This window comes from Strongylocentrotus purpuratus, unplaced genomic scaffold (genome assembly GCF_000002235.5).
Source record: "Strongylocentrotus purpuratus isolate Spur 01 unplaced genomic scaffold, Spur_5.0 spur5_scaffold_10, whole genome shotgun sequence".
Lineage (NCBI taxonomy): Eukaryota > Metazoa > Echinodermata > Echinoidea > Camarodonta > Strongylocentrotidae > Strongylocentrotus > Strongylocentrotus purpuratus.
This window is the reverse complement of record NW_022145595.1, coordinates 8600413-8617153: the sequence shown is the minus strand read 5'-3', so window position 1 is coordinate 8617153 and position 16741 is coordinate 8600413. Positions and strand designations below refer to the sequence as shown.

At 33.6% G+C, this 16741-nt stretch overlaps 1 protein-coding gene across 4 annotated transcripts in view; it reads left to right on the top strand.

Annotated features, from left to right (window-relative positions):
- Positions 1 to 16741, top strand: part of LOC576280 (ankyrin-3) — a 119554-nt gene that overhangs the window by 13293 nt on the left and 89520 nt on the right. For all 4 annotated transcript variants that reach the window (XM_030979383.1, XM_030979384.1, XM_030979385.1 and 1 more), the window contains exons 4-9: positions 4023 to 4121; positions 9238 to 9339; positions 13640 to 13825; positions 14471 to 14569; positions 15324 to 15422; positions 16012 to 16110. In XM_030979383.1, the coding sequence (XP_030835243.1) occupies positions 4023 to 4121; positions 9238 to 9339; positions 13640 to 13825; positions 14471 to 14569; positions 15324 to 15422; positions 16012 to 16110 (684 nt within the window). The remainder of the gene's footprint in view (positions 1 to 4022; positions 4122 to 9237; positions 9340 to 13639; positions 13826 to 14470; positions 14570 to 15323; positions 15423 to 16011; positions 16111 to 16741) is intronic.

Below are 16741 nucleotides of genomic sequence, written 5' to 3'. Positions count from 1 at the left end.
GAAAGCGAGAAACACAATTTCCATTTTAATGATAATGATTATTTAGATATTACAAATACATTGTAACCAAAACGAATACAAATTTAATGTCAAGAATCTTAGAAATACAGATTTTAACAGTTTTTATGAATATACCCAATTACGTAAACAGTAGTAACTGTTAATATTAATTGTTAAAAGTTTGTGACTTTAGTTTGTGAACATGTGGAAAAAAGTTCAATATATATATTTAGCTGCTATGTCAGTTATAAAGCTTCCCTACGAAACATACACATTAAGTAGGATGCTTGCTTTTTGCTCACTTATACACTAGCTTTTGGTGTTTAATAATTCACAGTTTACTTATGTAATGATCGCTTTAAATATTGCTTTGATTTTTTTATAGTGATTATCCAGATAATTAAAGGTCTGTAATTTTTTTCAACAACTAAAGAATATCAACATATTTTAGAATACCAGTCATTTGATTGCCACTGGAGTAGGGAGAAAAGAAAAGTGAATGCAAGCTTGAAAATTGAAGGGAAAGGAAAATGATTATCCAAATAATTAGATCATGAGTCAGATTAAACAAAATAATTAATATGACACTATCCATTGCGCTGAATACTACTAAATTGATAATCAAATTGCCATAACATTGTCAATATACTTCTGAATTGCTAACATTTAAACCTTCTTCTCGGTAAAACTTAAATGAAGACACAAAAAGCTTTACTTAATTAAAAATGAAAGCAATCTACATACTTTTTATTTATAATCGGCTTTATTTGGAGAATTTTTTCGAGTAACCAAATATATTGAATTTGTAGAAAGCCATTTCTACAGCAAAATGCGGGACACTCAATGCATGCATACATACAGATATTACCCTTAGATTATAATGCTAAAAATGGGTCTATATTAGTATATAAACGCTGTGCTCAACGTTGTTGGATGAAAGTTTGAACATAGTCACTTGATGCACCTCTGTCAACCAGTATAATATATGTAAGTGTTCACATTATCTCATGTATATGTTGTCTGCTGAGAGCCAGAAGGGAGTCAAAACGCTATATAAATCACTATTTGGTGATTAAAAGCCTTTAGAGCTCTCATCAGACAGTATTTGTAATATTGATGCATTGTTTTGTATATTATCAGTAGTTAAGTTAAATCCAAATATTGTCTGTTTGAAACCAGAAAGGTGTTAACTTCTTGTACAGTACTATCGAGTAGCACTAACGATCATATATATTTGTCACTTTGATTTTGTCCAACATAAGCCTTAAAGCCCCTCTAAAGTGTTGGGAGCCCACAAAATGTCACTTAAATTGAATCATAATGTGAAGAGGGTGTCATTATTACAAAAATCCCCCCCCCCCCCAACAAATGTGTTTGAAGGCAAATATTGATAAAAGAATACAATTTTAGGTTTTTGTGTACAATAGAACCCAAATGATGTATTCTTTTATCAATATTCGCCTTCAAACACATTTTTTAAGGAAAATCTTTACGGAAGTGTGTCTTAAATGACATCCTCTTTCAGATTATGATACAATTTAAGTGAAATTTTGCCATCAAATTTTGTGCGAATTTGGGGCTCCCAACACTTTAGAGGGACTTTAAAAGAGTTAAGAAATATTGCATGAGAACTATTTCAAATTGCTGTTTAAAATCAACTGTCCAGACAACAATCCTATCCAGACACATGGCATGTATTAGTTAACACCCTTCTGGCTCCAAAACAGATGATCTTTTGGAACTGTTCAGTTATGTGATATAATGCAATGTTACAGTACATTATTCAAAACTAGAGGTCTTTTATCATGGCTGAATTCCACCCTGATATTAATTTGGTTTTAATAAAAGCAGAAAACCAAGAGAAACAGATGATTGAAAGTTTGAGCAGTATCCGATTAAAAATAAGAAAAGTTATACATTTTTGAAATTGTCATCAGTGAAACAAAAATTGGCAACACTGTGACCTATCTTACAAGCTCCTCTCCAATTTGCTATGTACATAACCTTTCATACAATTTCATTTTTTAAGTTATTAATGAAGGAATAGATTTGTTTCATACAGGAGTTGTATAAAAATAAATTTGCAGTAATCATATTGAGGGTAAATGTGCAAGTTTCTTAAGGGAAGCTTCACATTTAAAATTTTTTGAGTACAGGCCAAATGGGAGGGAATCACATAGGATATGTTACAGAGTTGCCAATTGTTTTAAATTGATCGCCATCTTCAAAATTGTATAACTTGATAAAAAGAAATTGGTTTACGCTCAAACTTCACTGACCTGTTTCTTTAATTTTTCTGTTTCCATTAAAACCAGCTTAATATCAGGGTGGACTTCCCTTTTAACATTCCTTTACGCCTATGCCAACCATCTTCTGAGATGTGTCAAAAGGACTCAAATGTTGGATTAGGAAGATTTGTTATATTAATCTGTTGTAAAAGAGTCTCTATGGCCTCATTCATACTCAATGATCAATCCTTGACCCATGTCAAGGCAAAAAGGACACAGTGCCTCTTTGAGGTCATTATGACTCTCCCTTTACTTAAAGTTATTCTTGAATGGAGGTTGACTCATCTCAATGCATTAAGGACACTTGTGTCTTTTAGCCCATTTGACACTCGACTGTCTTGGTTCATTCTTAAAGCCACACTGTACTACTTGTAGCTACTTGCTCCCTCTATATAGAAAACTTCCCCAATCGGTGCCTGTTGGCTCCCCATGATCCTCTTTTTCTTATGTTAATTGAAAGCTGAGTTATAGCCACCTGTCAGTGACCTCGCGGTGTGGTCTAATCCCTTCTGGCTGAACTGGTACAGCCAGCCTTTAAACGGAGGTTGATCCATATCTATGCAAAGTGGCACACGTAACCCTTTGAGACCATGCACAGTCAAACCTGTCTATTAAGGTCACACAAGGGAGACAAAATACATGGCCACTATAGACAGGTGACCTTTATAAAGAGGTGCATGGCCACTAAGACAGATTTCCCTGTAACTCCCACCATGCCCCATTTATTCTTGTATGAAGGATATGAGGCTTTCCTGGGTAAACAGAATCATTATTACAGTCAAACCTGCTTTAGTGACCACCTGTCTACAAAGACCCCCCCCCCCCCCCCCCCCCGTCTACAAAGACACCCTGTCTACAAAGACCACCTGTCTACAAAGACCACTTTTTTTTGTTTCCCTTGAAAATGGTTTCTCATTGAAACATGTACTAAAGGAACCTGTACATAGTCTACTTGACTACAAAGACCACATTTTCCCCCTTGAAAATAGTTCCTCATTGAAACATGTACTAAAGGAACCTGTACATGAAGACCACCTGCCTATAAAAGACCACTTTTCTTGTCTCCCTCGGGTGGTCTTTTTAGACAGGTTTCAATGTATTAAATACCTTAGACCCATGATCATGCAAGAAGGACGCAACTGCTCTGAAAGTACATTTGTCATTCCAACTGAAGAGCTGTAAAGTCCACAGAAAATGTGAACTTAGGAGGCACACTTGCCATTCATGACAATAATAATAATAATAATTTAATTTTTATATAGCGCTTAATACAAATGTCTCTAAGCACTTTACAAATATACTATAACCCCGGTCAATGCCATTTGTCTGTAACGTGCCTTGTGATAGGTTGCACAGTCCTTGTCAAATAACCAAGCATTACTTAGAATCAAGTTTACACCAATTTTTAGAAGGATATATAAGTCAAGAATAACTTATATATTTTTTTCCTTCAAAGAATTCCAATAATTCTTGTGCTATGTGGTCTATTTCTACACCATTCATAGATTAGGGTTCTTTTTTTCCAAACTCTGGCTCCATCTACATTTTAACAGAACTACAATTGAAAAAACTTTGTGCATGTAAGAGAGATCTGAGGGCAAAATAAAGTTAAGGCCTTGTTCCAGCATTGGCATCACTCTGTAAGATATCTTCTGTATCATATTGTATATGTTACAGCTTATTACAGAAGATATCTTGCAGTAATCATATAATTTTTTACGTTTTTACTTTCAGAATGGATTCACACCACTGTACATGGCCGCCCAGGAGAACCACGTCAAAGTCGTCAAGTTCCTGCTGTCCAGCGGGGCCAATCAGAGCCTTGCAACAGAGGTAAGTGACCAATCACAAGCCTGCAATTCTTTTAACTGCATCATTCAAATTCAAAACTGGGATGAGGGCTGTGAGCTAGCTAGCTGATAAGGAATCGATTGAAACTCATTGGAGGTGCAGAGCAAAACACAAGGTCCTCTTGTGCCAGAGCCCTGTTTCATAAAACTTGATATTAATAACAAGTTACAAGCTACTGTTATAAGCCACTTAAATCAAGGCATCTGATTGGCTGAGAGCAAATTTGTCAAAGAAATTTAGCAGCCGTTATAATATAACAAGTTTTATGAAACGGGCCCCTGGTCCATGTTCAGAAATGTTAAGATCTGTTTACATCAGACCCCTAATCCTTTCCATTCATATGAGAAGCCAAATATAGGAGTAGAAAAAAACTATCTGTTTGCAGCCACAAGGATGCTAACTCATATAATTAACACAGAGTTAACGTCCTTCTGGCTCTGATGACATTGCTTTTTACATCTGAAGGAAATTTGTGTATACTTATAGCCAGGGCTGGCTTTAAATTCAAATTACTGAGGAAGTATTCAATAAATTTTATTTTAAAAAAATAATAAAAAAATACTGAGGAAGTTCACTTTGAACAGAGTGCAAACTTGTACAGATAGTTGCTAGTACACTGTCTCCATTATCCTGTGGTTTTGCTTTGAAAAAGTATAAGCACATTATTTCAGAAATTCTTGGAATCAAAGGAAAAGATTATGTAGGATCATTTGAAAAGAAAGCATTAGGAATTAATGGAAAGGCTTCCGATGAATGAAATATCGGTTTCTTGTTCGTTTTGTGTCTCAAAAGCCCTCATCCCAATTCTAATAACAGTTTAACAGGTGCAAGTCATGCCATATGAATCTTGCACAATGTTTTAATGCTTTATTAATTGCTCTTGTAATGACCTTGTTCTAATACGCATTGATCGTTAATTGCCTTCATGCATTATCCATAAAACATCGATTGAAACTAACCCATTAATCTGAAATTTGCAGGATCAACAATCCCCTTTTCACTTTTAAAATGTTATTAAAAGATTCATATATGTAGTTTATAATTCAATGCTATGGAATAGATTTTGGATATATTACATAGACTAAAATACTGCACAATGTATAATAGCATTATATTATATTTTATTGCATTTTATTGCATTATCAAACTTTTTTTTTTATTTATGTGAAGATATACCTAACAAATTATTAAATGATTGTATGTATAAGACCATTATAACCATATGCAAACCATTAGAGCAGATTATTTTTTATATCAGGTACCTGCATTAAGTGAAAGTTATTATTATCAAACATATAATTACCTTTTCTAATCATTAACCAGATATATATATTTCTTTTATTGATCAAACTGTAAAATGTTTTTCGCAATGTTAAATAAGCAAGTAATCATCACTAACTGCTCTCATTTAATTTGTTAATTTCATGATTGAATTCTCTTGCAATTGATATTAAATTAGGTAAATTAGAAAGATGGGAAAGTTTAATTTCAAATAAAAAATATATGATCTACTAAGAATCATTGTTTTATAATGAAAATAGGATTTTTGTCCCGTCCTAAACAAGGTACAAAACTTATGTAATTATTTGAATGTTCACGACATGTGGATTTTGTTTTGTTTCATGTGTGTGAGTGTTGATGTATTTGTGTTTTGCTGTTGAATAGTGAGTTGATCAGGTCAAAAAGGGGGAAATACCCCTCAATAAAAAAGGAAAAGCCCTACTTACCATATAAAACATCATTCAACACAATTTAGTCTACTTTGAATTTGAAATTAAATTGTAACAAAGAATACGATCTGATTTATAGATACACTTATTTAAATCTGTCAGTTTTAGACAGAAATTATTGACATGTAAACACTACCCCTTCTTTGTGTGTCTTCCAAAGCGTAAATAGATTAATCTGTGTGACTGTTTTATGTTTCTTTAAGACATAAAAATTATAGTAATGAACAAAAACAAAACAACTACTGGCAGGAATCTCTCTGTATACATCTCTTCTTTCTTTTTTAGAAGAAAAAAAATCATTCAATTTTGTTTTGGACCATAATTCACCCTATCATCGCCACCTTCAAATCTTTTCTTAGAGGCTTTTCAAAATCTATTTTCAGATAAGCTTGCCTCCTTTTCATCACATCAAGAAAATATTTGTCATTTAGCAAATCTATTCTTCAGTTCATCATTCAAGTAGCCCACTCTCTGCACTTTTCTCTCTTATCAAAGCATTCAAATTTGGCTCTTTCTTTTACAAATCTCTCTGTCCTCCAACTCTTTGCATGATCAAATATCTATCTGGAGCTCTTTGCTTTTAAAAACGCTTTTTGAGCAACACCAGCCTTTGTTTTCTGATTACATATCACATAGATACACCATCATTTTGTGATGTTTATTTTTGTAGTAGTTTGACACTTCTCAAATCAAATACTAGAACATAACCTAGCATTAATTTTGTTCTCCCCATTCCAAGTTCCAAAATATATGATGTTTAGTAGAAAAAAGAAGAAAGACTTTGATAAGCCTTACCCTGTTAATCTTAAGGTAATATTGGTATTAAAAAGACTTATTTTAATCCAATGTTTGTCTATTTTCTCCACTTCAAACATAGTGAAGAGCACATTTTTATTTCAAGTTGAATTCATTTCTTTTGAAAAGTGATTGCATTTTCAGTTTGTTCTCTTTGGCATCAAGTCAATAAACAGATTTCTGAACAATTTTCAGGACTTAATTTTACTCTGGAGAAAACAGTTGCTAAAAACATCCATGTGTTTCGTTGTTGATATCGAGTTCTTTAAAAATGACCTTTCACGTGGAGTTTGTGTTAAAGAAAGAGTAGGTGTTACTATCAAAAACAAAGTTCAACGCAGCTGTATAAAGCCCACTCAAGTCATGTCCCCCAACGTTAATTCCTCTCACTTTGGGCTCAAGAAAAAATAGCGATGCACCCAACTTGATTAGGGAGTGTCTGGCAGCGCTAATCACTGATTATATCTTGTAGATGATCATGATAGAGCTCGAGGCTTGCGTAGGATTCCTACCGAAAAAGAAGCTTCATTTATAGATCTTGTCGGTTGCGAGCCAGAAGGGCATTAACTCTTTGAAGGGGTACATGAGTTAAAGCCCTCCTGGCTCTGAACAGACGTCGTGAAAAGATCTTCAAGATTATGAGTAAGCAAGAGAGGAAGGCCGAGGGCAATAACTTTTGAAAGTTTCACCCTTTTCTGAAATTATTTGTTATTAAAGATAGAGAGAAGAAAGAAAATAGAAAAAGAGAGAAGAAAGAAAATAGAAAAAGAGAGAAGAGATTTTTATCAAGAGATGTTATTCCATTTTTATCCAACTACACGTTTTTAACTTTTTCTCTAAGTGAAAAAAAGAGAAAAGTTTAAGATTAAGTGATATTTTTCATTTTGGGTCAGAATTTACAGATTTGTCCCCATTTTCTCTCAAACTGAAATGAAAAAAAAAGACTATTTATTTCAAATTATGATACATTTAGAAAATAAACTTAGAAGCAAAATCGGAGGGAGAAATGTCTTAAAAGTTGTATGAAGATAAGTTCTCGGGTTACATTGATACTTCTACATTTTCATTTCAATGTTTTATCCATTCCTGGATGTTTTTGTAGGATTTTTTCTCTCATGAGAAAATGGAGTCATTCCAATGATGTTTGTATGTGCAAAGATGTTCATTGTGTGAGTGTTTATCTGTGTCCACAGAGAGACCTAATTCATGTATACATTTTTCTGTTACAAAATTCATTCTTCTGACATCTGTCATTAAAGAGGAATGAAATTGTAGAATTATACAATTTTCACGCACATCCTTTGATCAGTTTAAAATCAGAATTTCTTTTAATTATGTTTCTTAAAGCTGACTTTAATGTAGATTCTGAGACACATTATTCAAAGTTACCTCATTATTTTGAAATGTTCTACCAGAGTTTGGCATTTAGTCTCATCAATTTGATTAGTAAGATTTTGATTTGTACTTTAAATGAGGAAGATTTTTTTTTAAATGCCCCAAAACAATATTCACATACTGACAATATGATGATGAACATCGTTTATGTAAACTAAGTGAAATTCATGGAGCAATGATGTCAAAAAACTACATGTACAAGTGTTGTTGAGTGGTGGTTGTGAAGGTGTGTCCATTGTTTTGTTTTTCTTTCTTTCTTTTCTCTCAGAAAACAAAAGTAATCTGTTATAAATCTCATTATTATAACACATAATAATGAGTTATTTATTACTAGTATTGCCCGTCGTCTATCAAGTATCAGGACGGTTCTACAATTCTTATCTAATATTAAATTCAAATTGACCGACTAGAGCTATAAAATCCTTCACTGTTACTGTAACACAGACTAGCTCTTCTTCTCTCTCTTTTCATAGAAGATTGCCAAAAAGAAACTGATTCTGAATCATTTCTGCTGGGAAAAATTAAATGTAATAAGTAGCAGTTACAGACTGAAGTTAAAATTTAAAATTGTGATTTCCTCACCTGATTTGAAACACACTTTTCCATAGCAACTAATTCATGTGGCATTTAGCTAAGAGAAATGAGGGAAAAATCCTTCTGAAAGAATCACAAAAACATGTAAAATTGTAAATCCCTTTTAGATGAAGTTTGGCTAATTTTCTTCATAGTAAAATAAGTGTACATATGCAAAATTACAATGACCTATGCTTTTTAAAATTTTCAAAAAGTATTCATGATAGGTATTACATTTTAATGCTTATGAATGGGGGGGGGGGGGGAGAAAACACATGAATATTTGTACCTTTAAATATCTCTTTTTGTATTGTGTTTTTAGGCACTGATTGAGTGTGTGTGATTTTGGCTGCGTTTGATAGTAGTATGTAACAAATCTTTAATGTTGAGTTATGCATGGCTCAAATATGCTTCTCTTTCAAACAAATGGAATGGAAAGATTTTGGAAAGCCTCTGGTCTAAGAAATCATGTGAATGAATGTGTGAGAGCTAAATAATTTCTATGTTCTAGAAGGTCATAAGCTTGAACTCATATATCCATATTTTTGTCCATTTTTCCCATGTCTTTTTGTATTTTTTTTTAATGGATTGCATGGTGAGAGTAGGATGGGTTTCTGCCGCTTGATGTCGCGACCCAACAGGGTCACGATATCGTCGTGGAAACTCTCTTGCAACACTCACGACCCCAGTATCCGAATAAATCGGAGGTGAGACCGCCATTTTGTTTGGTTCCAAGAGTCTTCTTATATTTTTTTCCTCCATACCTTCACTTTCGGCACCGATCAACTCACTGTTGAGTCGGGCTTTGCCAACTGAATTTCACTCGTCTTTTAGTTTGTCTATGGTTCTGCATCTGTGTGTGGTAGTTGTTTATTTTATTGTTTATTTTGTGTGTTTTATTTTTTACTTTTTCTTATCTTTTTCTCTGTACATCTAGGAGAGAATTATATGTATTGTGTTAGATTTTTCTTTTCTTCTGATTATGTTGTGCGATATTGTGAGAAGGTGATCTTGTGACCTGCCTGCAACGCATGATTAGTGTGAATCAGAGCTGAAGTTGTATCAGTGATATTTCATTTGTGTCTAGAACAGCCAATTTGAGGATCAGATAGTGATTTCATCAGCATTAGGAAAAAACACATGAAGCAGATTAGACCTTTGTTGTTATTTGTATTTCTATTTTTTATCCCTTTATTATCATAATTATTTTTCAACATTTTATTTTACAATAGCCCATTAATAAACGTATAAGATAGTCATGTAATAAGTGTACACATCCTAGCATTTTTTAAATGTTTTATTATTTATCTTGAACATTTAAAACAAGTCATAACATTTACAAAAAAGAATCATCATTCTTTGTAACACCATGATTAAACTACCTTTCCGATTACGAAATAAATCATTATGTGTAATGAAATTGATTTCTGATTTAAAGATGCCTGAAAACAGCCATTGAATATCGATTCTCTTTGAATGTATAGACACATGTTCATCATACACTTATCGCAAAAAAGAATATATCATTTGGTGAGATTATGTTTGCTGTTTTTTAGGAAGTTACTGATATCGAACAGCCGCAAACTAAGACGACCTGAACCTAAAATTATTATATTATCCACAGAGCTGAAATAAAAGTCAAATCTTGTTAAGTTCCAGTTGACATCAACAGCTTTTCTCATATTTTGGCCACCAGACTAGCCTGATAATCAGACATTATCTGATTCAAAATTCCACAATGATAAAGATTCAAGATATTAGACTACCGGTACTCAGAAATGTACTTTTCCCAAAGACTAAACCTCTACGACTTTTCTTGCTTTCGCATACTGCGCTTCTGCCATTCTGCACTAGAATTTCACTTCCTAACTTAAATTATTTTCCTCGTAAAATATCTGCACTCTAACCATGCATGTCCACTTCATCAAACAGTCATTCATTTCTCTTCATTTTGTCTTTTAATGTTTTCAGTTGTTTTGTATTTACATGTTTTGTGTGTATATTGATGGCGTATAGCACGTTTTCTTGTTTGTAATCTCATCTTTTTGTTGTTGTTGTGTTTTTGCAGTATTTTTTCACACCACTTTTGTTTTGCAGTTTTCTGTTCACATTTTGTTTCCTGTTCGTTGTATCAGGTAGTTTTTTTTAAAATTAACTGGTAGACTAAGTATTAATCAAAAATTAGAAAAATAAAGAATTGTACAATATCCTTAAATTTCAATTTAAAGTATACAATCATGTTTATTATGTAAACTTTCCCGTTCCAGAGAATGGTTAACATCTTTGCTATGTAATAGGAATAAGAGGAGTTCGTATTTTAGGTGATATTTAGAGAGCAAAAATATTTGCTCGCTAGATGGCAAATGAGAAAAGTAGTTAATGAAGGGGGGGGGGGGGGGGAAGAGGTGTAGTCCTCTTTTATGTTTTTTCTTTCTTTTCCAACCTCATTTTGTCTGCATATTGTTACATATTTTAACATGAAGATCATATTCAAGAAGCGTAAAGTAACTATTTAAAAAAGAAATTGATCACAAAAGTTGTCGTGTATTTTTATCCTTCAGTACATGTGGTAGTATGATAGTATTTGAAAAAGATATTGATTACAAATTTAAATCCTATAATTCAAATGATAATATATGATAATATCGTAGAACTGTTAAAACAAAAAATATTTCTTTGTAAATCCATGCTAACCATTTCACGTGCATTGTGAATCAGGAATGAGGGATGTGTGCATTTGGTTTGCAGTGTCTGAATTTGAAATTTCGCAATCTTCTCCAAACTTGTCAGTAAAATCAAAAGTGTTTCACCTCTTTTCATTGAACTTGGTCTTCTTCAGTGCAAATAATAATTTTATTTTATTATGGCTGCTTTTCAGCCCAAATTGGGTACTTGGTTTGATGACTTTTTTAATGAATATGTTCCAGTGACATTATTTTCCTTTGAAAGAGGGCCCTTTTTTTAAATAGAATTTTAGGGGCAATTACCCTGAGCCCCCATCTGTTTTTTGTTGGTACTTATGTGATGGCGCAAACAGGATCAGCCTGTTGTAACCATTTAAATTTAGTTTGGTCCCGATGAAGGAATTTGGATTCAAAATAATTTAGCAGAAATTTAATTCAAGGGGGCTCTATAAAGTTGTGGGGTATCCCCCTCAGCCCTGTCACAATTTTTACCCACTGTATGGAATGAATTCTTTGACTTATTACACATCAGGACCCGCCTAAGAACGTTCATTTTGACTATGATGCAAAGGTATCAGGTGAAATCAGTACTTATAACCGTGTGCCGGCAGTTTAGTCAAATGGCAACGTTGACTTGTCTTTTTTTTTAGAATGCCTGCAGCACTGTCCCTGCTACTTTCCAATTGTGATGCATTGGTAGATGTAATTCTGTAATCTGCAGTAACCGTTCCAATAGTTTAGACTAAATATAGGACTAAAATATAGGACGATACATTCTTTTGTAATGTTCTGTAATGATGAGGTTAACGCTTGCCTTTGATGTCAAATTGCCGCTAAAACTTCACGTTAATGGATCGTTTTGACTTCTTAATATACTAAGGGAAAATGCATATTTTGAAGAGGCATTACTTAAAGGTGCGTAGCACTTTATGTGTTTTTGATGTGGCTTTTTTTTGGGGGGGGGGGGGGAGGTGATGGTGGACAAATATGTTTAAAAGTCTTAAAAGTTAATGCATTTGATTAGCAAAGAATATCCATTAGGATTTAATAAGAAAAGAACTTAATATTTTTGGCATATACAAGTAGGAAGATTGAATGCTTTTTAAAAAGTATGGCAGACTTTCAAGCAAAAATATGTTATTGGATGACCACTTCCATTCTCTCCTAAAGGCAATTGAAAACGTCTAAATAAACCAAAAGGTTAAAGTTTATAAGAAAGAAGTTTGATGGGGGCAAAATCACTTGTAAAGATAGTGGGACAATGCTGCAAATACTATGGAATGCCACATGTTGACTTGTTGATTACAGCATGAATGCCTGTTTATCTGATTGTCATCTTAGCATTTTTTTTGATAACCCAGTGAGCTGCATGAGTTTCATGATTTTCTAACAACTCTGGTGTGTCTTTAACGTTTTCACTTCATCATCATCATGCATGATAACTAACATCGATACTAGGATACGATCTTAGGAATGCTGTGTATAGACCCATGTGTGATCTGTGCATGCTAACATTGAGAATAAATTGAATGAATTACAATGTAAGATGATTTTAGGGATACAGTACCGTAATTATGACGTTAACCGGCAGTTTACCAATACTACGCATGCGAGAGTGTTAAATTTTAAGATTTATTAGTAATTGCTAACTTTTTGCTATGTTGAATGATAGAACGATAATAAAAGTACATGTTGCCATTAAATCGAAGGCTTGCATGATATATTGCTATGTAATATATACATGAATGATTATATTGCTTATTAATAGCTTTTATTGGTCGATTTCATTGAAAATGTGCAGATCCTTCAGTGGTTAGGTTTGTTTGGAATAATTGCCTTTAAAAATATTTTAATTCTAAATATGGGTCTTTAGTATTGTACTTTGACCAGAAAATGAATGAAATTATTAAATAAGCTAAAATTATAATTTGTTTTGGTCAAAGTATTACAACATTTGCCAAGTTTGGTTTTGGATAAAGAGAACAAAATACTTTTTAAAAAAACCCCATAGATTTACTGAAATTTCCTTTTTATATATATTATTTTCTTTCAAAAGACATTAATGTTTCATTTATTAAAAGATATTCTTAATTACAGATCAGTTCTAGAAGTGTAAATGAATTTGAGTTCAAGCCTGAGATTTTAATAAAGAAAAGAGATATAGTTTGTCTGATATTCATGATATTCAAACATGTACCGGTATGCTCAATTGGATTAGATAAACATGTATGCTCAATTGGATTAGATCAACCTATGATTAAAAAATTCTGACCATCTGTGACTTGACTTAAACACTGGACACCGTGTATCTTTCTTTTCCCAGGATGGGTTTACACCGCTGGCGGTTGCCCTGCAGCAAGGACACGACAAGGTCGTCGCCGTTCTACTGGAGAACGACCGTGCAGGCAAGACTCGGCTGCCGGCCCTGCACATCGCTGCCCGTAAGGACGACACCAAGGCTGCCTCTCTGCTTCTACAAAATGGACACAACCCAGATGTGCCATCTAAGGTATGATGTGATTTTATTATGTATTTATTTATTGATCGATTGATTGATTGATTGATTGATTGATTGATTGATTGATTTTTTTTTGATTTTTTATTCATTTATCTATTATTTATTTATTATTTATTATTTATTTATTATTTATTATTTATTTATTATTATTATTATTATTATTATTATTATTATTTATTTATTTTTATTTTATTTTTTTTTGGGGGGGGGGGGTCGGGGCTCTTGAAATGTATGATATGATATCGAAAAATTAAAACCAGAGAAGGTAAATGCAGTGGTTGTATGGAGGGCTTACATGTATGTAAAGTTACTTCAAGGAAGAAAACTACAGGGTGTTGTGAGGAGTGATTATCAGACTCATGTCAGTCACTCTAATAGCAAAATTGTGATGGGGGGGGGGGGCACTTCTTGATTTTTTTAAATTAAAGAAAGAAATGAGGTAGAGAAGGAGTATTTAGAGGCTGCGTTGAAATTCTGCTGAGAGACAGAAGGACACTAACTTCCTCACGGCAGCAAAGAAACTGCAATATGATGGAATTTATTTCTCACATGACGTTTTGTAATGATATTCGTTAATCTTAAATTCTATGAATTTCACTCAACCCCCGAAATGATTCTCTTTTCTTTCCTTCACAGAGTGGTTTTACCCCACTGCACATAGCTGCTCACTATGGACACGTCAATGTGGCGACACTCCTCCTCCAAAAGGGAGCTTCGGTCGACCACGCTGCCAGGGTAAATACCACAACTTTCACCCCTTTATTTTTAATTGTCTAAACATATTTGTAGCTTACACCCAGTAAATAAGATCGATTGATTGATCTGTACTTAAAAACATGTCAGAATAAACCTTGGAACCAGCGGGATTCGAACCTTCCATCTACTGCTTGCCGGGCAGCAACTCTACCACCAGGCCATCACTGGTCCATGGCACAGTCACGACGAACTAGAAAAAAATACCCAAGCTCTCCTGATTCATTCTGACCTGTTAATATTCATTAGTCCGCCATTAGGACAATAACTTTTATATAACACATATTTTCAGTTTGAGACATTTTGTACATGTACGTTTCACAGAACTTCTATTTTTTCCTTCCTTCTTTTCCTGCTTTATGAACAAGTTTTGTTATGGTCCTCTTCTTCTCTTCTTATAATTAGGCTTTCAAATGTGTATAATGTGTTTATACCTATTCACAGTCAAACTTAGTATTGAAGACATTGACAGATTAAAAGGGGAGTGTACATGCCCCCTCCCAACCACACCTTTGTATACATACATGTACTATACAACTGGGTAATAAGGGATATTTAGATATTTTGTTAGATTATTGAACCTAGCTATTTTCCTTCCATGTATGCCACTTGTAAAGTTTAATGATACAATTAATTTTGTAGAGCAATAAAAAGAAAATACCGGTACATAACAATTATTAATATGAACCAAGAGGACTTTCATGTTAATCTTCTTTTCTCTCCCTCCTTGTTTTAGAACCATATCACACCACTCCACGTCGCAGCCAAGTGGGGGCGTGTCAATATGGTCAACACACTTCTAGACCGAGGGGCGCGTATCGATGCAAAGACCAGGGTAAGACTCAAAATCTATTGTTACTCCATTGCTGTTCTCACCAATCCATTTTTTTTTTTTAATCGTTGGAATTCATTATTCACTTTCTACCAAGACCATTTGGATATGACATATGAACTCTCAAGTATTTACAGAAAAAATATTGCATTTCAAAGTAGAGATGTATGATTATATGATATCGTTTGGAGCAAGCAAATGTAATAATTGAACATGTCATGGTTGACAAGAACAAAAAAAGATGTTGAGTCTGCTAAATTTGAATAGTGAGGCCTGACTCCCTGCCATATGATATAACAAATCCAATCCATTGTAAAGAATCAGTGCTACTTTGTTCCTGTTTTGTGAAAATCATATTTACTTGTAGTTATGATCGTTTTTTTTAAATAAGATTAAATTGTTTTGTAGTCCTCAGATCAAATGGCAATTCATGTATTCTTGATATGTAGAACCATATTCTCCCCCTTAAAAATGAGTATATTGAGTTGCATTTCAAATATTGTTTAAAGCAATTGACATTCAGTAATGGCCATCAAGAATAAGATTTGCAATTTGTATTCAGTATTTGAGTGGTGATCATTTCTTTGTATAGGATGGTCTCACTCCCCTCCATTGCTCTGGACGCAGTGGACATGAGCAGTGCGTGGATCAGCTACTTGAGAGAGGAGCACCAATCTCGGCTAAGACAAAGGTGAGTTTATGGTAGTCACTCTTTCACTCCTTTCAATTTAATCCTCATTTCTAATGCAAGTATATTTTGATTTACATAAATGTAATTATCAAAGGTGTAACATAATATTGGTAAAAGTTGCATTGCAAGTTGTAAACTTACCAAGTTTTGTCATTTTGTTTAAGTACCGGTATGTGAAAAACTAATTGTTCCTGATTTATGTTTCTTAATAATGCAATATATTTGAGCTTACATCTAAATGTATCGAACAAAGGCCCTAATTCAACCAGTCCTCCTTTCAATCATGAGTTATGAAAAACAAACAAACAAACACAAAAAATATCAAATTTACAAGGGGTATTAATAATTTAGTTGTTAACTGTAGATACAGTCAAACCTGCTTTAGTGACCACCTGTCTACAAAGACCACATTTTTTGTTTCCCTTGAAAATGGTTTCTAATTGAAACATGAACTAAAGTAACCTGTACATAAAGCCCCCCTGCCTATAAAGACCACTTTTCTTGTCTCCCTTGGGTGGTCTTTATAGACAGGTTTCACTGTATGTCCTTTACTATTATGGTGATTATTTCATCATGACCTCCCCTCTTTACAGAATGGACTTGCCCCGTTGCACATGGCCGCCTGTCTACA